The sequence below is a fragment of the Rana temporaria genome, chromosome 5 (assembly GCF_905171775.1).
Source record: "Rana temporaria chromosome 5, aRanTem1.1, whole genome shotgun sequence".
Classification (NCBI taxonomy): domain Eukaryota; kingdom Metazoa; phylum Chordata; class Amphibia; order Anura; family Ranidae; genus Rana; species Rana temporaria.
Genome location: NC_053493.1, coordinates 9,964,835 through 9,992,593, shown reverse-complemented (window position 1 = coordinate 9,992,593; position 27,759 = coordinate 9,964,835). Strand labels below are relative to the sequence as shown.

General features: G+C 46.6%; 1 protein-coding gene across 1 annotated transcript in view; it reads right to left on the bottom strand.

Annotated features, from left to right (window-relative positions):
- The window catches only part of LOC120939803 (cytochrome c1, heme protein, mitochondrial), a 28,429-nt gene extending 1,893 nt beyond the window's left edge, over positions 1 to 26,536 (bottom strand). Inside the window, exons 1-5 of the mRNA XM_040352173.1 lie at positions 26,326 to 26,536; positions 18,071 to 18,197; positions 16,695 to 16,852; positions 13,802 to 13,962; positions 2,841 to 2,941 (exon numbers count right to left, since the gene is read on the bottom strand). Of these exons, the coding sequence (XP_040208107.1) occupies positions 2,841 to 2,941; positions 13,802 to 13,962; positions 16,695 to 16,852; positions 18,071 to 18,197; positions 26,326 to 26,510 (732 nt within the window). The 5' untranslated portion in view covers positions 26,511 to 26,536. The remainder of the gene's footprint in view (positions 1 to 2,840; positions 2,942 to 13,801; positions 13,963 to 16,694; positions 16,853 to 18,070; positions 18,198 to 26,325) is intronic.
- Positions 26,537 to 27,759: the final 1,223 nt, after the last annotated feature.

The window sequence follows — 27,759 nt, the reverse complement described above, 5'->3', positions numbered from 1 at the left end:
AACCAATGGTTTATCAATTTACTATACTATGCTACCTCTTCATACATTCCTGGGTAACCTGCTGACATTTATGTTAACCATGTTACATTGTTTATTATATTTTTAACCTTCTGATTCCATCATTGTGATTTACTCATCATGTGTGTATGTTACGTTGTACTGATTTATTGATGTAACAGAAATGTCTTTTTATGCATTTGGTTCCTGTATGTTATGAATAAAACAACTTATTTATTATATATTGATTGTTTCTTCTGATCCCAGTGTTGTGTTTCATGTAAAGTTCCGCTGCCCCTTTGTCCCCAGTCTGTCCCTTATTGTTCATATTGTCGGGGATGGAGACCTGTATGCTATGCAAGCCATGGTCTCATTTTAAAGTCCCAACCATTTTTTCTTTCCGAGAACCAAGGCTGAACTCCAGGAACTTTCTAAAACTGTGCTGGCTTACTATAAGTTAAGTCCAACAAAGACTTTACATAGTCAGGTTAAAAAAGGGTTCACATAATACAAAGGCTTCTGTGAATGGGCATAGACACAAGACCATCTAAATCAGGGGTCTCCAAACTGCGGCCTGAGGGCCAGATGTGGCCCTTTGCTAGCCTTTATTCGGCCCTTGGGGCACTATTCTTCCCACTGACACCAACAAGGGGGCACTATTTCTTCCCACTGACACCAACAAGGGGGCACTATTTCTTCCACTGACACCAACAAGGGGGCACTATTCTTCCCACTGACACCAACAAGGGGGCACTATTTCTTCCCACTGACACCAACAAGGGGGCACTATTTCTTCCACTGACACCAACAAGGGGGCACTATTTCTTCCACTGACACCAACAAGGGGGCACTATTTCTTCCACTGACACCAACAAGGGGGCACTATTTCTTCCACTGACACCAACAAGGGGGCACTATTTCTTCCACTGACACCAACAAGGGGGCACTATTTCTTCCACTGACACCAACAAGGGGGCACTATTTCTTCCACTGACACCAACAAGGGGGCACTATTTCTTCCACTGACACCAACAAGGGGGCACTATTTCTTCCACTGACACCAACAAGGGGGCACTATTTCTTCCACTGACACTAACAAGGGGGCACTATTTCTTCCACTGACACTAACAAGGGGGCACTATTTCTTCCACTGATACCAATGATGGGATACTATTCCTCCTACTAATAGGGGCACTACTCCTCCTACTGACCACCAACCTTTAAGGCCATATTTATTCTCACTGAAGTTGGGCCCATGACATTTTCTGCCCCTGCTGGCCATAATCCGGCCCTCCTAAAGTCTGAAGGACAATAAACTGGCCCTTGGCTTTGAAAAGTTTGGAGACCCCTGATCTAGATCAACCATAAAAAGGAATACAAAAATAATATCAAACAATCCCATATAGAACAAAAATCTGCAGAAAATTAAATGGTGTGTATGGGGGTCCAAGTCCAACTAGGTGCATGTCACAGAACCTATGCCTGCCCCTCCATTTTGCTGCCCATTCACAGAAGCCTTTGTATTTTGTGAAAATGGTTCACATAATACAAAAGGTTTCTGTGAATGGGCATAGTTACATAGTTAGGTTGAAAAAAAAAAAAAAAGTCCATCTAGTTCAACCATAACATTTTTTATATATATATCTCCAGAGGATCAACTGTGGGTATAGAATTGGGTATATGGGAAAAACCCCAGCAAAGCACGATCCAATTTGCGCCATCAGGGGGAAAAACAAATCCTTCCTGATTTTCCCTGGATCCACATTACCTACAAATCTTAGTACTCAGTTATATTCTGTACATTTAGGACAGAATCCAGGCCTTTCTTAAAGCAATCTTCTGAGCTGACCAGAACCACCTTTGGAGGGAGTCTGTTCCACATTTTCATGGCTCTTACTGTGAAGAAGCCTTTCCATATTTGGAGATGAAATCTCTCTTCCTCCATGTGTAAAGAGTGCCCCCTTGTCCTCTGTGGTGACTGTAAAGAATAACTCAACACCAAGTTCACTGTATGGACCCCTTATATATTTGTACATGTTGATTATATCCCCCCTTATTCTCCTCTTCTCAGGAGAGAATACATTTAGTTCTTCTAATCTTTCCTCATAGCTGAGCTCCTCCATGCCTCTTATCAGTTTGGTTGCCCTTCTCTGCACTTTCTCCAGTTCCCCGATATCCTTCTTGAGAACTGGGGTCTGAAGCTGAACTGCATATTCCAGATGAGGTCTTACTAATGATTTGTACAGGGGGGGGGGGGGGGGGCAAAATTATATCTCCCTCTCTGGAGTCCATCCCTCTCTCATACAAGAAAGGACTTTCCTCGCTTTGGAAGCCGCAGCTTGGCATTGCATGAAATTATTGAGCTTATGATCTACCAAAACCCCCAGATCCTTCACTACGGATCCCCCCAGTTGTACTCCCCCTAGTATGTATGATGCATGCATATTCTTAGCCCTCAAGTGCAGAACTTTACATTTATCAACATTAAACCTCATCTGCCACATAGTCACCCAATCAGACAGAGCATTGAGGTCGGCTTGTAAGTTGGAGACATCCTGTAAAGACGTTATTCCTCTGCAGATAGTTTTACAGATCATCAGGGAGTACAGCCATCACTATATTCCCAGATTAACGGATGGAAGCGACGTTCCGTCAACTGCGCATGTTTGCGTTCCACAGGTTCACTAATCTGACAGAACAGTGGCATCGGACATCTTACTACACCCAGCTACAGCTTGAATATTACTTTAATTTTAGGTAAACACACAAATGTTGGCTTGCAATCCATCAGGTCATATTACATCTGCTGCCTCGGTCTGGAGGATCAATACCCCACCACTCACCTTCATGCCCATGCGCTTGCGGTCATCGTGTTCTGGTTCGGAGGCCCATCGCAGGAACGTGCAGACGTCTTTAGCCACCTGAGACATTGAGGCCGGGGTCCCTGGGAAGACAATACATCCATAGATTAGTAACCATGTCCTTCTCTTCAGGAATTCCTAAACCATCCCTCAGCCATGACTTGACCACTTAAGGACCCGGCCTTTTTCTGACATTTGTTGTTTAAAATTATTTTTTGCTAGACAATTTTTATCAAATGCAATTTTCTTTGTTTGAAAAACACACTTTAACCACTTCTGGACTGCCGCACGCCGATATACGTCGGCTGTTTGAAGAGGGATCTCTCTTATGGCAGCAGCTAGCCACCATAACCGCGGTATCCTCTTCCTCAGCGGGTGGTCCGGTTTCTGATAATGGTGGCCTCTGCAGCAGATTCGCCACACGATCACTTATTGGCGGCAGGAGAGGCCCCCCTGCTCACCGGAGTCGTCGGTAGCGGAGGAGATCAGGCCCTCTCTGCTGCTTGGTATGAAGATGAGTAAGGGAGGATGACCCTCACCCGTCTCCATACCATAGCAGGGTGGAAGTGACATTAAAACTTCACTTCCGCCCATAGCTCTTAAAGGGCCTCCCCCCAAATGCCCAAAATTTATTTCGTTTTTTCCCCAAATCCCACTTTTTTTTTATTATTGCATTTTAGTGTAAATATGAGATGTGACGTCTTTATGACCCCCAGATCTCATATTTAAGAGGACCTGTCATGCTTTTTTTCTATTACAAGGAATGTTTACATTGGAGAGTAGAATTTTTTTTAAACGTTGCCTATGCAGATGCAGTTTTTTTTAAGGGTAAAAGTTATTGGGCGCAATTTTGAAGTGGGACATGTTGGGTATCAATTTACTCGGCACAACTTTATCTTTCACAATGAAAAAAAAAAAAAAAAAAATTGGGCTAACTTTACTGTTGTCTTATTTTTTTTACTTAAAAAAAAAAAAGTGTGCTTGCAAGACTGCTGCGCAAATACGGTGCGACAAAGTATTACAAAAAAAATAAATAATAAGAAACATGTTATACTTACCTCCACTGTGTGGCTCGTTTTGCACACAGTGGCTGTCGTGGCTCCCTCTCCGCAAGAGCCTTCCCCACCTTCATGCGAGCGAGCATGGTGGAAAGCTATTGCGGGCGCACTCCCGTGATACGGCAGCGGGCATAGCCGCCAACTGTATCACTCAGCCCCGCCCCCGGCGCGCTGCGTCATTGATGTGCTGCTATCAATCCGTCCAACCTAGCCAATCAACGGCCAGGCTGGAAACTGAAGAGGATAACAGGGACGAGCGTGGGACTTTCGAGGAGTGAGGTAAGTAAAATGGGGGCTCGGGGGGGGGGGGGGGCTGTCGGATGGTACATGGCCCCCGTCTATTTGATGCAGTGAAGTTGTCCTGTCCTCTTAGCAGAAAAGCCCCCCCCAAAGCATAATGTTTCCCCTTCCATGTATGACGGTGGGGGATGGTGCTCTTGGGGTCACAGGCAGCATTCCTACTCCTCCAAACACAGTGAGTTGATGCCAAAGAATTTGATCTCATCCAATCACAACACCTCCCCCAGTTCTCCTCTGAATCATTCAGATGTTCATTAGAAGACTTCAGATGGGCTGTACATGTGATTTTCTATTTTTTTTTTATCACTTTAAAGGGCCAGTTCATACCATAGAAAAGCAGTCCAGATGCTTTTCTGCATGTGCGTTATTGGTTAATTTTTGACGCGTTTCAGTGCATTTTTCCCTCTTTTTTCTTAAAGCGGAGCTCCGCTGAAAAGAAAACAAATTAAAAGCCAGCAGCTACAAATACTGCAGATGTTGAGTTTTAATATTAGGACACTTACCTGTCCTGGAGTCCAGCGTCGTCCACAGGACGAGCGATCGCTCGTCACTCTGCTGCCCCCCGCCAGCCTCGGTGAGAGAACCAGGAAGTGAAGCGCTCCGGCTTCACTGCCCGGTTCCCTACTGCGCATGCGCGAGTCGCGCTACGCCTGCCAATTGGCTCCCGCTGTTGCCAATTGGCTCCAGAGTGTTCCCAGAACACAACAACATGAGGAGACGTCATGCCTGCAGTCTGCCCGAGACTGTGTGACCGGAAGTGGGTGCAAATACCTGTCTTTAGACAGGTATCTGCACCCCCCTCCCCCCTGAAAGGTGTCAAATGTGACACCGGAGGGGGGGAGGGTTCCGATCAGCGGGACTCCACTTTAGGGTGGAGCTCTGCTTGAACCCTAAACAAGGACGTGTGTGTTTTGTTGTGCATATTACTTCATTCCAGTGCAGGCAAAAAAATGCAGCATGTTCTACTTTTGTTTCTGGAATGCTCTGAAACTGCAAGCACTGGTGCAAACTGACATTGAAAACCATATTAACCTACTTTCCATGCGTCTTTGATGCAAGAGAAATAAAACCTGCACTGGTGTGAACTGACCCTTATTGCCATTGCAAGAAATGGAACGTCCCTTGCAAAACAATATACAGCATGATAGGTCCCGTTTACATCGGACAGTAAGAACTGATGTCATGACGTTGCTCCAGTCCTCCTAGACCAGTGATGGGGAACCTTGGCACCACAGATGTTTTGGAACTACATTTCCCATGATGCTCATGCACTTTGCAGTGTAGTTGAGCATCATGCGAAATGTAGTCCCAAAACATCTGGGGTGCCAACAGTGTCTTAGACCAGTGTTTCTCAACTCCAGTCCTCAAGGCGCACCAACCGGTCAGGTTTTCAGGATTTCCCTCAATTGAAACAGCTGTGGCTGATTAGAATTGCGAATGCAGAGGAGGGAGATGAGGACGTGACGCACGTGAACGTGAGGGTGGGAGGTGCCGGAGCACTCTATGGCGTGTGGCAGCGGGAGCGGAGAGCCGACGAAATCAGCTTCGGACCGGTGGATGCCAGCGTGAGAGGCTGACACCCCCGGTGAACGAGTCGGAGACTCAGCCCTGCTCTGGCCGGCCTATCTAGGGATCCTCCAGACGGGACCCAGAGGGACACCACGTGACCTGGACGAAGCCGCGTGATTGGCTAGCACCGCGCAGTCAGCAGCTGGGGACGGAGGACGCGCCGCCACGAGCGAGGATGATCCAGGAACGGAGTATCGACAGCGTCGGCAGCAATAGGAGGTCCTGAGGTTGGGTGAGGCGCTCTGCGGAGCCGAGCAGGGTTGGGTGCCATCCCGCATACCCCCCCCCCCTAACTCCCGAGGCCCCCCCTACTCCCCCCGGCCCTGTGTTCTTGTGATGGGACTGTCTGTGGATACCGCAGCTTAGGAGATAAAGGGGAATTTCTAGCAAGAGCTGCAGCTCAGGAGATAATGGGGATTTCCTAGCAAATATCCTACCAACTGTGCAATGAGTTAATGATGAACAGGTTAGAGTAAAAACTCTGCCATAGTGATATAACACGGAGCCAAAAGGACTTTCTTTTTTTTTTTTTTTTCTCCATTATCATCAATGTGGTGGTCAGGAGCGGTTACCAGTAATCACTAGCCCGGGGCATGTACTGGATAGATGTCACGTATGGGGTTAATTAGGGCTAAATTATTGGTTATTGCCGCAGAGAAAAGTATGCTGTAGAAATTTTACGTGTGATCTATTGATTTTCGTTAAGTCAAGTCGACAAGTCTACCTAAAGAGATGGGACCTAAGTTACAACGATCCCAGGGAAGAGACTTGTGGCAGAAATCTTATATGTAGTGGAGCGAGCTGGACACTTGTTTTTTTTGTTGTTTTGTCTATCTTACCAGTATGACTGTATATACACAATAACCTATAAAGTAGCAGGACTATCCTTGCATGTAAATGAGTCGCAGTGATCAACTAACGCGGAACACACAGAGAGACTAGCACGGCAATGTACCGTGCGCTAAGGTATCAGTGCGTTAAGAGACTCTGAATTGAGATATATCACCAGGTGCCTATAAGAGATACCGCATCTTATCAGATTAAGCCCCTGGGTAACTTCTCGCCGCAAGCTGGCCGTATAAATTATAACACAGAACTATATGCAGAGTACAACCCAGTGAAGACAAGTCTCAACAGTTTAAAGAGTTGCTTTCACTCAAAGCACAGACACACATACAAAACCTCACTGGATGCCTGGGAAATCCAACCCGGAGAAAGGTTACCCTGGGTAAGGAGGACACACCAAAGAAATCACCGCTGCTTAAGCCATAAAAATACACGGCGGACAGCCCTCACATAGAAAGATTAAGCTACAGCTGGCTTGACCACGGTGGTAATAGAGCTGGATACCCCCACTCCGGGGTATTGTGTTCGGTCCCTCCACAATTCCACTCTGTGTCTCCTTCTGGGGACCCTTCTACTGTACTCCCTCTCCTTCAGGGGGCTCTCGGCCGTCTCTTCCATCTCTCTTATCTCCTCTCTACCCGCTCCGTCCTATCCCCTCTCCTGAGGGGAGTAGAGAGAATAGCGAGGGGGGAATAGATATCCCCACACAGAGGAGCGCAGGCAAGGCCAAGTAATAATATATCGTAGACTGTAAAAAGTCCTTATTCAAACTGGGGAAGAGAATTAGACCCTCCAAAAAAATGAATAGATCGACGAGAGGGGTCACCTTAAAACCCACCAAGAATAACTCGGGGAATAGCTCCATACAGCAATATATGACTCAAGAGGGGAGCCTTAAAAGTCCGGGGCTTGCAAAAAAGACTGAAAAGAAGAAGAATGAATTAAAAAAGGGAGCAAGTAGTGCGGAGAGCTCTAAGGGTGAAATTACAATAGAAAGCGAGCAAGATCATAATAACACGGAAGTGTTGGTCTCGGACTTACAGGACACACAGCCCCCCACAAAGGCAGAAATGAATGCTATGCTATTAAGGATGGAAAATGTCATAAAGACAGAGATCAATAAGGTGAGAGAGGACCTCGGAGGACTTAGAGAAAGGGTAGTAGAGACAGAAAGGAGATTAGAGGAACAGGATCAAGAAATAAACACCCTGAAGGGGCAGGTTAGGGCCCTGACCGAGAGCCAGAGAGTGGCGGCCTACAGGATAGAGGACCAGGAGAATCGCAACAGGCGACAGAACCTTAGAGTCAGAGCGATAGTAGAGGAAAAGGAGGAAGACCTCATGGAGATCATGAATACAATTTTTTGCCCTTTACTTGAGAGACCAGCAGAAACGAAGCCCCTCAAAATTGAAAGAGTGCATCGAGTGGGAAATCCCCAGATGATAGAAAGATATGGGCCAAGAGATGTTGTTGTTCGGTTCAAGAATTTTGTTGATAAAGCAGAAATCTGGAGAAGACTTAGGGGGAAACCCCCCCTGAGATACAGAGAGACTGACTTACAAATATTCTCTGACCTATCTAAGGAAACGCTGGCAAGGAGAAGACAATTGAAACCACTCTTAGAGCTGATGCGGGCACAAAATATAAAGTACCAATGGGGCTTCCCGGCATGCCTAATAGGCATTAAGGGAGGAAAAACGGCTCGATTAAGATTTCCAGAAGAACTGAATGATTTCTGCTCTAAAATGCAGCTAGAACCCCCCGACTTGTCGACTTGGGTGGATTAGTGTGGCTATGAGTTGTCTGGATCTCCGGGAGCATGGACCGGGGAGGGGAGGAGGGGGAGGAGGGGGAGGGGGGGAGTCTAGGGAGTGCACGAGCACCACCACTATTAGAGGAGTTGAGGGTGAAGGCGAGGAATTGCCCTTCCAAGGCTCATAGGCCAAGAATAGGCCAGGGGGGAGGAGGGAGGGAGGGGGGAGGGAGGGGAGATGGGATGGAGGAGGGAGGAGGAGGGAATGGGAAGAGTGGGGGGGAGGGGGGAGGTAGGGAGACCATCTGACCGACTTCACAAGAAAATATCCCAAAAAAAAAAAAAAAAAAAAAAAAAAAAAAAAAGATATATGACAGATGTCAAGTTTCTCTCATATAATGTAAAGGGACTAAATTCCCATATTAAAAGACACAAAATTCTCTGTGAATTAACACAGTATAAAACAGACATTGCCTACCTTCAAGAGACCCATATTACCTTGGAATCCAATATAAAGCTCTACTCAACAGAATATCCGATATGGTATTATGGGGATACAATCTCATCGCGATCTCGGGGGGTTGCTATTGGATTCGCTCGCAGAATCCGATTCACACTGGTGGATAGACAAACAGACCCGGAGGGGAGATTTCTGTTCCTGAAAATAAAACTTGGAGGAGAGATCTATACCCTAGCTAATGTGTACGCCCCCAATGTAAACTCGGTTAAATATATGAGTAAAATTATGAGAAAACTAAAAGAATTTGAAGAGGGACATGTAGTTTTGATGGGAGATTTCAATTTCTGTATGAGTCCAAGCCTCGATAGTACGTCCTGTGCACAGGGGACAAATAGTGAACAACTAAAAATACTGATAAAACAAATGACACAAAATCAAATGGTGGATGTATGGCGGATCCTCAATCCGAGGGCCCGTGACTACACGTTTTTCTCACCTGTGCATGGGACGTACTCGAGGATAGACTACGTCCTCGTCGACCACAGACTTCTGGAGAGTGTGATAGAAGCAAGGTGTGAGATCATGACGTTATCAGACCACGCTCCTATAACCTTAAAAATAAAAACTTCTATACAAAAAGACACACCACCAGAATGGAGATTGGATGAGAGTCTGTTGGGGGACGAGGAGGTAGTGGAGAGGATACAGAAAGAGTTGGAATGGTATTTTCTGGAGAACGATAAGGAGGGTATCTCCAGAGCATCTCTTTGGGAGGCCCATAAAGCGTATATAAGGGGAATCTTCATCGTAGAAGGGGCAAGGAAAAACAAAATAAGAACGAGTAAATTAAAAACATTAAGGGAGGAGATATATCGGCTAGAACAGGAGCATAAATCACAGGGGCAAAAAGGGGAAATATTTCATAAGTTGAGTATAAGTAGGGATGAATACAGAGCTCTGGCGGAACAAGAAACTAAGAAATATATAGACCGGACAGAGAGAGAAAGATATGTCTGGGGAAACAAACCTAGTAAAAATTTGGCTAGAATGGTAAGAAAAAAGAAAACTAGGAATTTTATAGAAAAAATCAGAGACAGGAATGGTGACTTAGTACATGCGACAAATAAAATAGCAGAAGTATTCCGGGGGTACTACGAAGAACTTTACGATATCCAACAAAAGATCAGGTGCCCACGCGAAAAAATGGATAAGAGTAGGGAAATACTACAGTTAGCCAATCTCCCAAAATTAGAAGAAAAGGAGGTAGAAGAGATGGAAGGTTCAATAACGGAACAGGAAATAAGGGAGGCCTTAAAAAATACTCCTAAGGGGAAAAGCCCCGGGCCAGATGGCTTTACATCTGCCTACCTACAAAAGTTCAGCACCATCTTAATCCCCAGACTTTGCCAATACTTTAATGGTCTTGGAACTGATTATGAAATGAGTAGAGAGGCTTTAACAGCAACGATTACAGTGATCAAAAAAGAGGGAAAGGACAATACGACTTGCTCGGGTTATCGACCGATTTCACTCCTGAATGCAGATACGAAACTGTATGCAAAAATTTTAGCGGAAAGAATGAAGGGAGCGATGACAGCCATCGTCCACCCAGACCAGGTAGGTTTTATACCTGGGAGGGAGGGAAAAGACAATGGTGTGAGGGCGCTTCTTCTCCTGGAGCAGATCAAAGAAAGTGGGACCCCCGGTCTATTCCTGTCGGTTGATGCTGAGAAAGCTTTCGACAGGGTAGACTGGGGATTCCTGATACAAACCCTAGAATTCATAGGATTAGGTCCAGGGATGATAAGGAGAATCAAAACTCTATATTTCCATCCGTGTGCAAGGATCAAAATTAACGGATCCTTATCCGCTCCTTTTGAGATGAAAAATGGGACTAGGCAGGGATGCCCCCTATCTCCCATCCTCTTTGTCTTATCATTGGAACCCCTTCTGGCGATGGTCCGACAAAACCCAGAAATCTATGGGATAGAAGTAGGTGAAGACGAGCATAAACTGTCAGCCTTCGCAGATGATGTATTATTCTACATAAGCAGCCCAAGAGTCACTCTCCCGAAGTTAATAGATACCTTAAAACAATATGGCGAGGTCTCAAACTTTAAAATGAATATAACAAAAACGGAGATTTTGAATATTAATATCCACAAGGACGAAGAACTATACTTGCGGAAGAAATACAACTTCTCCTGGCAAAGAGAGATAAAATATTTGGGGATTAAAATGGCAAATAGTCTGAAAAAAATATATAGAATAAACTTTATCCCCCTTCTCGATGAAATCAAAAGAGAAATTAAAACTATATATAATAGACCAATATCGTGGTTTGGGAGGATAAATGTGGTAAAAATGGTACTTATCCCCAAAATTTTGTATAAATTCCAAATGGTTCCAATTTATTTGCCTCCGTCATATATTAAAATAATGAATTCCCTCCTAATGAAGTACATATGGAACAATAAAAAACACAGAGTCTCTGCCCAAATACTAAAACGAACCAAGAAAAAAGGCGGCCTGGCTGTACCTGACATTAGATTATACTATAACGCTTCGGTCCTCACACGTGTCATAGAATGGGCTAAAGAGTCACAGGATAAAAGGTGGATAAGCATTGAATGCACGTTAGCGAGAGCACAGTTAGGGAGATTAATCTGGAATCCTCCACACCGTAGAACCCTATACACGTCAACACACGCAATCACACACAATGCTTTAAGGATATGGGATCGACTACACAAACAATTAAAAACTAAATTCAACTCACCCCTTATGGATTTGAAAGAAAACGAATATTTTGCACCTGGGACTAAAGAGATAGGGGGTAAGTGGATCAAAAACAGAACACAGTTAAAAGACATAACACTAGAGGGCAAAATTATGACCCTCCACGAAATCAGGATTGAAATGGAGGCACTCAGCGAGTGGAGATACCTTCAGTTGGTGTCATTCGTTAAGTGCCTCCCACACCCATTGAGGTCACGAGAGGAGTACACTATACTGGAACAGTTGTGTAGTACCGAAAGCTCAAAAGGAAATATCTCCAAAGTATATAAATATTTGCAGAAAATAGACGAGTCGGATACGCTAAACTACATACAGAAATGGGAGAGAGACCTGGGAGTCCCAAGGGGGAAGACGACCATAGGGCGAATCCTTAACCTGACTCATACTTCGGCGGTTGATGTAAAAACCGCCGAGATGAATTTCAAGTGCCTGACAGGGTGGTACATCACCCCAGATAAAATGGCCAAATTCGGAGTAGGGGAGGCAGAGGAATGCTGGAGAGGTTGTGAGGCAAGAGGAACGATGGCCCACCTGTGGTGGGACTGCGTAAAAATCAAAGCATTCTGGGGAAAAGTTTTGGCTTTGATAAAAGAGATAACTAAAAAAGAACTGGAAAATAACCCTTGGATAGTCCTCTTTCATGGAGGAGAAACGCCAGTGAACGAATATAGGGGATCACTAATTCCGCATCTGTTGAACTCTGCAAAACGATTGATACCCCTAAAATGGAGAAACCCGGCAAGTCCGCAAATATGGGAGTGGATAGACTCTGTAGAGGGGACCTATAGGAGGGAGAAAGTAAAATACGGTGGCGAAAAGAACAAGGTAGGGAATAAGGACATCTGGGAAACATGGATTGATTTCAAAAAGTCCCGGAAATACGCAGAAAATATGAGAGAGGAATAAGAATGCAGCATTACAGTCAATAAAAATGCTAGGTGGAGTCGGGAGATGGTCTGGGAGGGGGGGGAAGGGTAGTGGGGGGGGGGGAGGGAGGGGAGGGAAGGGACTAGGAGGGGGGGTTGCGTCACGTCACCACGTAATGATAGCATGTTGGACCCCGTTTACATGAGGAAAGCTCTAGCCTGTCTAAATTGCTAAAGGGCTGAAAGAAGCTATGTTTGGAAAAAAAAAAAAGAAAAAAAAAATTTTTTAAACAATATGCAAATAGCAGAATAACAAATATGGAATCAAGCAAAAAAATAAATAAATAAATAAATAAATAAATAAACTACCACAAATGATGCTATACCTGAAATAGAGACGGAATTATGAATAAAATCATGAGCAGGTCTGTTGCTGTGGTTATGTCTGACGTGGGAAAAAAAAAAAAAAAAGAAACAGCTGTGGCAATTACCAAGGCAGTGAAACTGATCGAATCACCTGTGCAAAATAATGGAAAGCCTGAAAACATGACCTGTTGGGGCGCCTTGAGGACTGGACTTGAGAAACGCTGTCTAAGGCCTCATTCACACTTGGCGTCGCTACGGAGTCCGCCTGCTCCCATCGGCTCATCGGGAGATCAGTCCGCAGATCTCCGCTGAGCCTACGGATGACAAGCTCCTCTCTGCTCACTGAGCGGGGAGGGGCTTGTCAGGCACCGCTGTGTCCTATGGAGCGATCTGATGAAAACAGACAGCATGTCCGTTTTCATCAGATCTTACCCGATCCAATCGGCCATGGATGGATGGGGACGTGGCCCACATACATCTGTTTTTAGCGGGTCGGGTGTCAGCGGACATGTCTCCGCTGACATCCGACGCTCCATAGCAATGCATGGAGCGGCCGTTCAGGTCCGTGACAGACGGACCCGAACGGCCCAGTGTTAATGAGGCCTTAGACCATAGAGTTTAGCCGAGGCCATCTTTCCTCAGCTAATCTCTGGTCAGCCACTGCAACCCCTCGATCGGTTCCCAGAGCTACCGATCATCCAGGTATGCCCGAGAACCGCCGGAAAGTGGTGGGGGATCACTTTTAGCAGTTAGAGAATTGCCAACTGAGAAAAAAAAACCCACACAGGGTGTTTTGGCATATTGCTGCAACGGTTAAAATTTTTTTATTTTTTTTTAAATGGCTGCGGCTTCACTTTTGCACAGACACATGATGATTACACGTGTACGGGGCCATCACATCAGCCATTACATCCGGCACTACTTACCATCATCATACTCCAGCACCTCGTTATAGATCGGAGGCGCCATACCGATAGCCTGTCCCAGGAAGTAGGGGTTGAAGTACAGGCCTTCCCTCATAGTGACACCGGCTGGAGGATCGCAGTATCCGGTGAGAAGAGAAAAGATATAATCCTCTCCTCCGTGCCTGGAATATAAAGTCACAAAGTCAGCTCCGTGTAGTATTATCTGAGACATGTACATATTTCTTATAATCCTCTACCGTCAGATTAAGCAGGATTTTCAAAGTGCTCACAGAACTACAGTCTCTTACCAATCATCTTCATATCTACATCCAGGGTGGCTAATAAAAGTCAGCAGGGGGTTCGGGCCAGGCAGAGGCCGCCTGTAGAGAGGAGCGTCCTGCTGTAGTGTGCTGGCTGTGCCTGCCTAGTCCCTGTGCACAGTAATGCAGTGTGGGATTCGTAGCGATTCCCGTGCATTTCTCACACTGCAAATCGCACTTCGCACTCCATTCATGCAAATCGCTGCGGTTGTCAATGTTTAGTAAACAACACCCCAAAAACAGGTCACAATACGCGGTGCGATTGGCTGGGTGTAAACCCATGAAAACCGATTCCTGTGCGGCTATATAAAAAAAAAAAACGGGGGTGCATGCACCCCCCTTTTTTATTATGCAGGTGTGGTGTGATTTGAGCAATAGAAAGTGAATAGGCTCAAATCCAGCCAGCGGGAGGAAATGGTGCCCCACTTCGCAGGCGCCAACGGGAGGAATAGTGACCCCCCCCCCCCTCGCAGGCGGGAACCACACCCCTAGACCAGATAAAAGCAAGCAAAGGGCAGCAGTTTGGAGATAACTGCCTTGGCCCACTCCACACTGCTCAGGAGGAAGAGGTCTCATAAGGCAGCTTGCTATTGTCTGTCTACAGTCAGCATGCAGAAGGGTCTGTACCCAGAGAGCAGTAACACCGTGTATAGATGCTGGACAGATCTGAGTGAGGAGGGAATGAGAAGGGGCGGTGTGTACAGGTGTGGTGGGAGGATGAATGAGAAGGGGAGGTGTGTGCAGGTGTGGTGGGAGGATGAATGAGAAGGGGCGGCGTGTACAGGTGTGGTGGGAGGATGAATGAGAAGGGGGGGGACGTGTGTACAGGTGCGGTGGGAGGGGGAATGAGAAGGGCGAAGGTGTGTACAGGTGTGGTGGGAGGATGAATGAGAAGGGGGAAGGTGTGTACAGGTGTGGTGGGAGGATGAATGAGAAGGGGGAAGGTGTGTACAGGTGTGGCGGGAGGATGAATGAGAAGGGGGAAGGTGTGTACAGGTGTGGCGGGAGGATGAATGAGAAGGGGAGGTGTGTACAGGTGTGGTTGGAGGATGAATGAAAAAGGGGCGGTGTGTGTACAGGTGTGGTGGGAGGGGGATGAGAAGGGGAGGAGTGTACAGGTGTGGTAGGAGGGGAATGATAAGGGGCGGTGTGTACAGGTGTGGTGGGAGGGGGAATGAGAAGGGGCGGTGTGTACAGGTGTGGTGGGAGGGGGAATGAGAAGGGGCGGTGTTGTACAGGTGTGGTGGGAGGGGGAATGAGAAGGGGCGGTGTGTACAGGTGTGGTGGGAGGGGGAATGAGAAGGGGAGAAGTGTACAGGTGTGGTAGGAGGGGAATGATAAGGGGCGAAGTGTACAGGTGTGGTGGGAGGATGAATGAGAAGGGGCGGTGTTGTACAGGTGTGGTGGGAGGGGGAATGAGAAGGGGCGGTGTGTACAGGTGTGGTGGGAGGGGGAATGAGAAGGGGTGGTGTGTACAGGTGTGGTAGTAGGGGGAATGAGAAGGGGAGGCATGTACAAGAATCGGGGAGCAGTGTGTAAGTATACAGCCATTTGTGTACAGGTGGGGGAGGGGACCCTGTCAGGTAGGCAGTATGAGATTGCATGATTTCTAATGGTGCCTCTGCCCATCTCTCTCGCTGGTTGAAACCCATCAGGGGATAAAAGGTCAAAGTGCACATAATAGCCGATTATGAAGACAACATTTAGGATGGTAAGGCATGCTGGGAGCACAGGATAGCACTAGGCAATGTATTGTTTGATGGGTGAAGCATGTATGCAGTTTTACTGGTAAGGGCTGTTGTGGTAAAAATATAAGAAAAAAAATGAATAAGATAAAAACTATAGATATGAACAAAGAAAAAAAAAATATGAGTAATAGAAGACAGCAATACTGCACAGCCAATACTACAAGATACCCTGTAAGTGCACATAAAGGGCAGAATAACATGTAAAATCTTAAAGCACACTGGGAGTTAAGTCCAATTAGGTGCATGTCACCTTCTGGACTTATCAAACACACAGAAGCCATGACTATCCCTTCATTCTGCTGCCCATTCATAGAAGCCTTTGTATTTTGTGAATGGGTTAACACAAAACAAAGGCTTCTGTGAATGGGCAAAAGGAGGGGAGGGACAGACATAGCATTTCCAGCAACTCTGCTCTTGAAGGAACTGAGGAAGTGAGAAACCTTGGAGCTCTGGAAGTGATCTTTCTGGAGCTCAGTAAAGATGTCAGATGTGAACAACAAAAGATAAGTCTAGGAGGCGGCAGGCACCTCGTTGGACTTAACCCATGATATACCTGCAGTTTTTAAAAAATTTGCTCAATTCCTGGAGTCTTCCCCCCCTTTTATTGGTTGAACTAGATGGACTTGTCAAGTTTTCAACCAGACGCTGTAACTTTTACTATTGTTCCTTTATGTTTTGTATTTGTATTTTTGGGCGTAGTTCTCAGTAGAATGGAACAATTTTCATGGATGATCTGCTAAATTTGACCATATGCATGAAGTAGACACCATTCAGTGCCCATAGATCAGTTATAACCAGTAATGTGCCTCTGCCGCACACACACAGACATTAATAATCCCTCATTACCTGGCGTTGGCAATGTAGCTGAGATCAGGGGGCAGTGCGCCGTTATTGGCTGCTCTAGCTGCCTCAGGGTTGAGGTACGGCTTGGGGAAGTGGTCAGACAGTTTCCCTGGACGAGTGAACATCTCGCCGTTGTCATCAGGACCGTCCAAGATCTCAAACTGGAAAAAAACATGCAAATAAAAGACGTTACGGGATACAGAGAATACAGGGGGGGGGGGGGCGCATAATAAGCCGCTATCAACACACAGTGGAACTTGGATTACGAGGACAATCCGTTCCAGGAGAATGCTTGTAATCCAAAGCACTTGCATATCAAAGCAAGTTTCCCCATAAAAGTCAATGGAAACTAAGATAATTAGTTCCGCATTGACTTTTATGGCATGCAATACCGCATGTGGCCAGAGGTGGGGGGTGCCGGAGAGCCTGGAAAATACTCGACAGCTCAAGCTTTTTTTTATCTAAACCAGTGGTTCTCAACCTGGGGGGGTCGGGGGTCAAATGATGTTTTGCCAGGGGTCACCAAATCCTGGGCTGTTCCTGAAGCACCGCTCTCCCAGCCTTTTCCGGCCCCCCAGCAGGGCTGTCCTTGGAGCCTGTGGCCGCCCAGCTGGTATGTTCCTGTGGCCTCCCACCAAGGAGTAAGTGAAGGAATAAAAATTGAGAATACATGGAAGGGGGAGGAACCAAGAAAAAAGGGAGAGAAAGAATAAGAGAAATAACAAGAAAGACGGCTAGAGAGGGATTGGGGAAAAAAAAAAAGAGATTAGGATAGAGAGAGATAAAAAGGGAAAGAAAGGAGAACAAAGGGAAAGAGTGGTACATCCTAAAATGTACCATAAGGAGTTTGAACACTGTATGAGTGGAAGGGACTCAGGAAGCGCTATATGTCTGTGGGTTAGGGGGCGCAAATTACTTGTCTTGCCACGCAAATAATTTTACCATTAGGGGTCCCCACAACTTGGGAAATTTTATCAAGGGGTCATGGTGCTAAAAGGTTGAGAACCACTGATCTAAACAAACGGAAAAAAAAAACACGGCTCTATTTGTGTGAGAAAAAAAATAACGCAATTTGGGTACAGTGTTGCATGACCGCACAATTGTCATTCAAAGTGTGACAGCGCTGAAAGCTATACATTGGCCTGGGCAGGAAGGGGGTGAAAGTGCCCGGTATTGAAGTGGTTAAGCCCTCCAGTTTGCTGGTTACCTTAACAAACACAGTAAGCGGGAGCAGTCCGCTGACAGGACGGATCCCTTCTCCATCACTACTCTACATGCATTGATGTGTATGGCTAGTGAGGGTTGGGGGGGGGGGGGGGCAGTACACAGAATATTTGAGGCCCTCCAATCCAGAGGATGCAGAACAGAAAAAATCTCACCTCCTCAGCCAAGGCTTTGGCTTCAGCTTCTGTATGGGAAACACCAACCAGGTTCCTGAAGGCCAGATAGTCCATACTGTGACAGGCCGCACACACCTGCTTGTATACTTGATAGCCCCGCCGGACGCTGCACAGAGAAAAACAAATGTTCAGGAACAGATCTGCCAACAACTGATATCATTACAGGGATACAAGCACATCACACAGATTATAGCAAAATGAGGAATTCTAGGTAGACTTTGGATCAGCGCCCCACCACTAGGAGCAGCCTCACCGGCGCCCCCACTACTAGGAGCAGCCTCACCGGCGCCCCCACTACTAGGAGCAGCCTCACCGGCGCCCCCACTACTAGGAGCAGCCTCACCGGCGCCCCCACTACAAGGAGCAGCCTCACCGGCGCCCCCACTACAAGGAGCAGCCTCACCGGCGCCTCCACTACTAGGAGCAGCCTCACCGGCGCCCCCACTACAAGGAGCAGCATCACCGGCGCCCCCACTACAAGGAGCAGCCTCACCGGCGCCCCCACTACAAGGAGCAGCCTCACCGGCGCCCCCACTACAAGGAGCAGCCTCACCGGCGCCCCCACTACAAGGAGCAGCCTCACCGGCGCCCCCACTACTAGGAGCAGCCTCACCGGCGCCCCCACTACAAGGAGCAGCCTCACCGGCGCCACCACTACAAGGAGCAGCCTCACCGGCGCCACCACTACAAGGAGCAGCCTCACCGGCGCCACCACTACAAGGAGCAGCCTCACCGGCGCCACCACTACAAGGAGCAGCCTCACCGGCGCCACCACTACAAGGAGCAGCCTCACCGGCGCCACCACTACAAGGAGCAGCCTCACCGGCGCCACCACTACAAGGAGCAGCCTCACCGGCGCCACCACTACAAGGAGCAGCCTCACCGGCGCCCCCACTACTAGGAGCAGCCTCACCGGCGCCCCCACTACTAGGAGCAGCCTCACCGGCGCCCCCACTACTAGGAGCAGCCTCACCGGCGCCACCACTACAAGGAGCAGCCTCACCGGCGCCACCACTACAAGGAGCAGCCTCACCGGCGCCACCACTACAAGGAGCAGCCTCACCGGCGCCACCACTACAAGGAGCAGCCTCACCGGCGCCACCACTACAAGGAGCAGCCTCACCGGCGCCACCACTACAAGGAGCAGCCTCACCGGCGCCACCACTACAAGGAGCAGCCTCACCGGCGCCACCACTACAAGGAGCAGCCTCACCGGCGCCCCCACTACTAGGAGCAGGCTCACCGGCACCCCCACTACTAGAGCAAAAAACCCACACTGGAGGCAATTACATGCCACCAAAAGAAAGCTTTTATCCATCTCAAAATAATGATAAAAATGTCATTTGGGTACAGTGTAGCATGACCGCGCAATTGTCATTCACAGTACGACAGCGCTGAATATTGGCCTGGACAGGAAGGGGGTGAAAATGCGCTGGTATTGAATTGAATATAGAAGATTTTTTTTTTTTTTTAATCAAGTTCTTATGGGTAGTGTTCCACTTTAACCCCTTAAGGACCGCCACACGACTATTTATGTCGGCAGAATGGCACAGCTTGGCATATGGACGTACAGGTACGTCCCCTTTAAGAAGCCCAGCCGTGGGCGACCCAGTCCTGTCCTCCGTGACAGCGCCCGTGGTACCCACGGACCCGATCGCTGCTGGTGTCCCACGATCGGGTAACAGAGAGGAAGAACGGGGAGAGGTGAGTGTAAACAAACCTCTCCCTGTGCTTCCTAGTGAGACTGACCCTGACTGCTGTTCCCTGTGTTAGTCACACGTACAGCCACGCCCCCCAGCGTAAGGACACATACAGCCACGCCCCTCCTGGTTAACCCCTTCACTGCCAGTGTAATTTTTACAGTATTGAGTGCATGTTTATAGCACCGATCGCTGTAAAAATTACAATCGTCCCAAAATAGTGTCAAAAGCGCCCGATGTGTCCACCATAATGTCGCAGTCACAAAAAAAAAAAAAAAATAATAATAATCGCTGATCACCGCCATTACTAGTTAAAATTATATATATATATATATATATATATATATATATATATATATATATATATATATATATATATATATATATATATATATATATATATATATATATATATATATATATATATATATATATATATATATATATATATATATATATATATATATATATATATATATATATATATATATATATAATAAAAACTATACCTCCTATTTTGTAAAAGCTATAACTTGTGCGCAAACCAATCAATAATCGCTTATTGCGATTTGTTTACCAAAAATATGTAGAAAAATACGTAACGGCCTAAACTGAGAAAAAAAAATGTTTTTATATATTTTTAGGGGATATTTATTATAGCAAAAAGTAAAAAAATAGTGTTTTTTTCAATTGTCGCTCTATTTTTGTTTATAGCCCAAAAACTAAAAACCACAGAGGTGATCAAATACCACCAAAAGAAAGCTCTATTTGTGGGGGGGGGGGGAGACGTAAATTTTGTTTGGGAGCCACGTCGCACGACCGCGCAATTGTCAGTTAAAGCGCCAAATCGCAAAAAGGGGCCTGGTCCTTTAGCTGCATAATGGTCCAGGGCTTAAAGTGGAGGTTCACCCTATAAAAAAATTGTAACACTGCATCCAGCACCGTGCTGCATATAAAATGTCACTGACCTTTATTTTTTTTCCCCCGTAGATATAGTCTAGCCGTGGAATTCACCGCGGCCTCCGGGTAGGGAATCCCGCGGGAGTGGGCGTTCATATGGACATGCCAATCAATTGGCATGCTAAACGACGGCGCACACAGCGCGTCACGACTTCCCGAAGGAAGCTCGGGTCGGCTCGGCTCTATTCGGCGCCTGCGCACCAGCGCCGAGCCGAGCTTCTTTCAGGAAGTCGTGACGCGCTGTGTGCGCCGTCGTTTAGCATGCCAATTGATTGGCATGTCCATTGGAATGCCCACTCCCGCGGGATTCCCTACCCGGAGGCCGCGGTGAATTCCACGGCTAAACGATATCTACAGGGAAAAATAAATAAAGGTCAGTGACATTTTATATGCAGCACGGTGCTGGATGCAGCGTTACAATTTTTTTATAGGGTGAACCTCCACTTTAAGTGGTTAAGCGAGGGAGCCGGATAAGACTGGCACCGATACTGGGATAATTTCTACAGAGCTTTCCCCAGCCAGGATACATGGAGGAAGTATTTTCCGAGTAAGGCCAACGCCAGGCAGAATTACATTCACAGGTTTAATTTAGTACTAAAGGCCGCACCTTTACTTGCTTTAATGCATTCAAGGCAATAAAGTGTCACTAAACCCACATCATAAACGATCAATAAACGGCGTATTACGTGCGTTCCCAGAGGGGGGGGGGGGTTATCTATTGCAAGGAGTAGCCGAGAGAGCCGCTGTGGGACCCCAGAAGAGGAGGATCGGGGGCACTCTGTGCAAAACGAACTGCACAGTGGAGGCAAGTATGACATGTTTGTTCTAAAAATAAAATAAAAAAAAAAACATTATTTTCGATACGGCACTGCATAGCTTTAACTGACAACTGCGCAGTCGTGCGACACTGTACCCAAACAAAAATGTATGTCCTTTTTTTCCCCCAGAAATAGAGCTTTCTTTTGTTGGGATTTAATCACCTCGTTTTTAATGTTTTGCGCTATAAACATATATACATCTTTATCTCTGCCCTTGGACTATTGGGTACTAAATTTTGAAGTATCTGTGCATTGCGCCTTTTGACCTGTTTATTATCTGCTCACTCATCTGTCAAAAGAAAACATGGGCAGTCTGCCAAGTTTTTAACAACATGAAATATTGTAACCAACACTTCCTTCTTAGATCAAACTTCTGTGTGTAGATGCAGGAAGTTTAACCACCTAAAATCCAAATCTTTCTGACACTTGTTTCTTAAAGGAGTTGTAAAGGAAAAAAAAATGTTTTGCCTAAAATGAATGTCTGCAAGGTAGACAGAATAGTGTAATGATTCTGTTAAAAAACAAGTAAATATCTATTATATTCCTTCATCTATATCACCTCCGGCATTCTAGTTTCTGTTCTCTCATTCACTTCCTGGTTTGCGGTGCTCGTTCATGTAAAAAACTACATTTCCCAGTAATTCACACCTCCTTGAGTTCTCTAACACGTAGAGAGCGTCCTGTCGCACAGATGTAGTTCCCAGGAGGGGGTGAGCACGTCACTGACCACCGCAGTAAAGCCTCCCGTCACGGTGGTCAGTAACAATCAGACAAGCAGGAAGTGAACAGAACAGAGAAGAAATAGAGCAACTTCTGAGCAAAAACGAATAATGAGGAAATTAACTACTTCCCGACCCGCGTATTGTAAATGTACGTCCTCTTTTTAAACATGGATATCTCAGTAACGGCAGCAGCTGCTGCCACAACTGAGATATCCATGTTTTCAGCGGGCGGCCGTGTAAACGATAACGGCGGTCTCCGCAGCGGATTCACCGCGAGATCACCGTTATCGGTGGCGGGAGAGGGGCCCCCCCCTCCCGCCGCTTTTCCGCGCCCTCCGCCGCTTACCGGAGCCGTCGGTAGCGGCGGAGGAGATCCGATGCTGCCGCCTGGAGAGTGAGGACTTGAGTGAGGGCAAGATGGCCCCCACCCGTCCTCATAGCTCTGCTGGGCGGAAGTGACGTCAAAACGTCAGTCCCGCCCAGCCTCTTAAAGAAACATTTTTTTTTGTCATTTTTTTAAATGACAAATTTTCCTTTTTTTTTTCTTTTTTTGCATTTAAGCCTAAATATGAGATCTGAGGTCTTTTTGACCCCAGATCTCATATTTAAGAGGACCTGTCATGCTTTTTTCTATTACAAGGGATGTTTACATTCCTTGTAATAGGAATAAAAGTGATCATTTTTTTTTTTTTTTATATTTTAGTGTAAAAAATAATAAAATCAATAAAATTAAATAAGAAAACAAAAAAAACATTTTTTAAAGCGCCCCGTCCCGACGAGCTCGCGCGCAGAAGCAAACGCATACGCGAGTAGCGCCGCCACATGAAAACGGTATTCAAACCACACAAGTGAGGTATCGCCGCGATCGTTAGAGCGAGAGCAATAATTATAGCCCTAGAGCTACTCTGTAGCTCAAAAAATGCAACTTATAGAATTTTTTAAACGTCGCCTATCTAGATTTTTAAGGGTAAAAGTTTGATGCCATGCCACGAGCGGGCGCAATTTTAAAGCGTGACATGCCCGGCTTTCAAATGCAATTTTGGGAAAAAATAAACTTCACAAAAAAAAAAAAAAAACAGTAAAGTTAGCCCAATTTTTTTTGTTTTAATGTGAAAGATGATGTTACGCCGCGAGAATCGCAATCTATCTTCTAAGCAAAAAAAAAAATTGAGATTCTCATTTTAGCCAGAATAGTGAAGCTTTACTTCTTCCTCCCCTCCACTGCCACATTTGGCACCTTTTGGGGTTGGGGATAGGTACTCGTCTAGTCAATATTCCAATCACACACGTTCCTAGAAAACGGCTCATTGAAAAAAGGTGGGTGCTGAAACGATCACCAGCTGGGCACTGGAACCAAACAAACGAACATATTCGCCAGCACACCGTGGATCGTCAATTACGTCCAAAAATGTAATGCATTACATTTTTGGACGTATCCACGGTGTGCTGGCGAATATGTTCGTTTGGGGATAGGTACCCATCGTCCTTCCCTCACTGCCGGGAAATTCGCAAAGCGCAGCGCGCTTCAGTAGGAAACCCCCCAGTGAAACGCTCGTAATCCGCGTTACACGCAATCCGAGGGATTACTGCAGGGCTCGACAAAATCCGGGCGCCCGGTCACAATTGCGACAAGAAATAGTGACCTGGCGCCCGGGGAAGCTTAGGCCTGCAGAAGGCCGCAAAGTCACAGTCACAATTACCACCGCGCGATCGCGACGGCCGGTACTTGAGGCCGCGGCTTTGCGGCCTTCTGCAGGCCTAAGCTTTCTTCTGTGATCTGGCGCCATCTTGTGGTGGCCGTTGGCATTACAAGTTAAACAGCAATCCAGCAATTCTAATGTGTTTTTCACTGCCATCCCCTTCCCTCTAATTAGAGCCCCCAAACATTATATATATATATATTTTTTATTCTAACACCCTAGAGAATAAAATGGCGGTCTTACAAGCGCACTTTTTTTAATTAAAAAATAAGACAACAGTAAAGTCAGCCCAATTTTTTTTTTATATTGTGAAAGATAATTTTACGCCGAGTAAATTAATACCCAACATGTCACGCTTCAAAATTGTGTCCGCTCGTGGAATGGCAACAAACTTTACCCAGGCGACGCAAATTTTCAGTTACAGGGGAGGTCTAGGGCTAGAATTATTGCTCTCACCCTACCAATCGCAGCGATACCTCACGTGTGGTTTTAATACCATTTACATATGCGGGCGCTACTCACGAATGCGTTCGCTTCTGCGCGCAAGCTCGGCGGGACGGGCGTGTTTTCTGGCTCCTAGATTCCAAGCAAATTTGCCAAACCCTGTGTAACGGTCAGGGGTTAACGCCGTTACGATATTCCATTCCACCAACCCAAGACAGCTCCCGACACTCCACAATCCATTGGATATCCCCCGAGAATAACGAGACACACACAGCTCTGTTCTCTGGTTCCAAAACAAATATATTTTAACAGTAAACTCAGCTTTCTTATATACAGTTAGGAAGCATGCTGCAGTAATCAAATGACACACTCCACCCACAACATCACACCATGGGTGCCAACGAGTCCCCCTCAATCCACATCTTAGACCAGGGGTCTCAAACTGGGGGCCCCCCAGCTGTTGCGAAACTACAAGTCCCATCATGCCTCTGCCTGTGGGAGTCATGCCTGTAACTGTCAGCCTTGCAATGCCTCATGGGACTTGTAGTTTCGCAACATCTGGAGGGCCGCCAGTTTGAGACCCCTGTCTTAGACAGACTTTCTGACTCCGCGATAAGCTATTCTCACCTGCTACACAATACACATTCCTTTAGTGAACATAAATCAGACGTCTGACCTTTAGAGTGTGTTAACCCACAACACATATTAGCATCAATAGAACTTTCACACAATACAGGGCTAGTTAGCATAGCACCATGAAATATCTTAGGAGCCAGACTCAATTAACACAATAGACAATAGAATGCAAACACAGCAAGCTTTCATCACTACAGCCAGGTAGCTGGAGATGATTAACATCTCAACAGTCTATGTTCCACATTGAAGGAGACACTCTATTGCAGGGATCGACAAATCCCGGTCGCCAGGGCGACTAGAAATAGGGTCCTGGCGACTTAGCTTGGAAGGGGGGCTTTTGTGAACTGGCGCCATCTGGTGGTGAGCCGTTGGTATTACAAGTTATTACCACCAGATGTGTAAGCTGGCGCCATCTGGTGGTGGCCGTTGGTATTACAAGTTAAACAGCAATTCTAATGTAATTTTTCACTATTTTTCACTGTTTTCACTGCCATCTTCTTCCCTCTAATTAGAACCCCCAAACATTATATATATTTTTTATCCTAACACCCTAGAGAATAAAATGGCGATCGTTGCAATACTTTCTGTCACGCCGTATTTGCGCAGCGGTCTTACAAGCGCACTTTTATGGGAAAAAATTACACCTTTTTTAATTAAAAAAATAAGACAACAGTAAAGTTATCCCCATTTTTTTTAATATTATGAAAGATAATGTTACGCCGAGTAAATTCATACCCAACATGTCACGCTTCAAAATTGCGTCCGCTCGTGGAATGCCGACAAACTTTTACCCTTTAAAATCTCACGTATGTGTTCGCTTCTGCGCGCAAGCTCGTTGGGACAGGGCGCGTTTTCTGGCTCATAACTTTTTTAGCTGGCTCCTAGATTCCAAGCAAATTTGTCAAACCCTGCTCTATTGACCTGTTGTGTTCAGAATGAACAACTTGTAATATTTCAAGATATCCTGCAATACATGAATTATCATTACTGTCCCATCTCATGTAATCCATGATATCATTTCTCAGTCATCCTATGGCCCTAGTGGACATAGGATGACCCTACACACAAGAGTCATTGGTGAAGCTGACACAGGAGTACCCAGCATCCTTCAAGAGCCTCTGGGTCCCACGGGCCCATACCGTTACACCCTGGATTACTGTATATGAGAAAGATGGTTGCACATAAAACGATAGCCACAGCCTCCTTCCTCTACTCTGATGGACCTGACTGCAGCAGAAGTAAAGCGGACATTACCTGGCGTGATCCAGAGAGGAGAGGAACCCTCCGTGGCTCCAGGGGTAGCTGGGGGCGTGTAATTCCAGGTCAGAAGCTTTAACGGACCTGTGGAGTGCCAATGCCAAGCCGGCTCCCCCAGCCAGCACTACGCCAAGCGTGGAGAGAGCCGCCCTCCGACCCCGGGACATGGTGCCGAGTGACATGTTGGCCTGGAACAAAAACAAATAATAAAAAAATTAAAAACAGAGCAAACCAGAAATCATCTACATTCACAGAGATGTCTAAAAAGATGCGACGGCTCCCTGGGTATCCCTGTGTACACTCACCTTCCTGATTATTAGTAATTAGAGAGGAAGTAAAGCCTTCCATTAGGGCTGAAACGATTAATCGATAATATTCGATAATGAAAATCGTTGTCAACGATTTTCATTATCGATTAGTTGGTCCGCACCTTTTGTCCGTCCGCCCATTCAAAAAATCCTCCTGTCCCGAGATAACGCCGCCATATTACACAGGACATGCAGCGCCGACGTGCCTCGTATGTGTACAAGGTGCCGCCGTATTACGAGGCACGTCCGCGCCGCATGTCCACGCCTCTCTTTGGCTCTCCTCTGATGTCAGCTCCCCACTGATCTCAGCCCCGCCCGCTGCTGCCTCGAGGGAACAGAGGCTAGAAGCAGCGGTGAGGAGAGCCGAGCTGCACTGTCTGTGAAAGGTAGAAAAACCTACCTGTCTAGTTTAGTTGCATACACTCCAAGCATTCCTATAACAATTCCCCATCCTCCTAACTCCCATCATTAGTGTTCCGGGGGGGGGGGGGGGGGGGGGGAATAGTAGTGCCCCATCATTAGTGTTCCGGGGGGGGGGGTGGGTGGAATAGTAGTGCCCCATCATTCGTGTTCCGGGGGGTGGGGGGGTGGGTGGAATAGTAGTGCCCCATCATTGGTTTTCCTGGGGGGGGGGGGGGGGAATAGTGCCCCATTTGTGTTCCTTGGTGGGGGAGGGAATAGTGCCCCATGCATTGGTGTTCCCGGGAGGAATAGTGCCCCATGCATTGGTGTTCCCGGGAGGAATAGTGCCCCATGCATTGGTGTTCCCGGGAGGAATAGTGCCCCATGCATTGGTGTTCCCGGGAGGAATAGTGCCCCATGCATTGGTGTTCCCGGGAGGAATAGTGCCCCATGCATTGGTGTTCCCGGGAGGAATAGTGCCCCATGCATTGGTGTTCCCGGGAGGAATAGTGCCCCATGCATTGGTGTTCCCGGGAGGAATAGTGCCCCATGCATTGGTGTTCCCGGGAGGAATAGTGCCCCAGCATTGGTGTTCCCGAGAGGAATAGTACTGCTGCAAAGTTGTGTAATGTTAAACGTTTTTTAATCTGCCATTTGAGAGCAACACAATTTTTTTTTGCTAGAAAATTACTTAGAACCCCCAAACATTATATTATTTTTT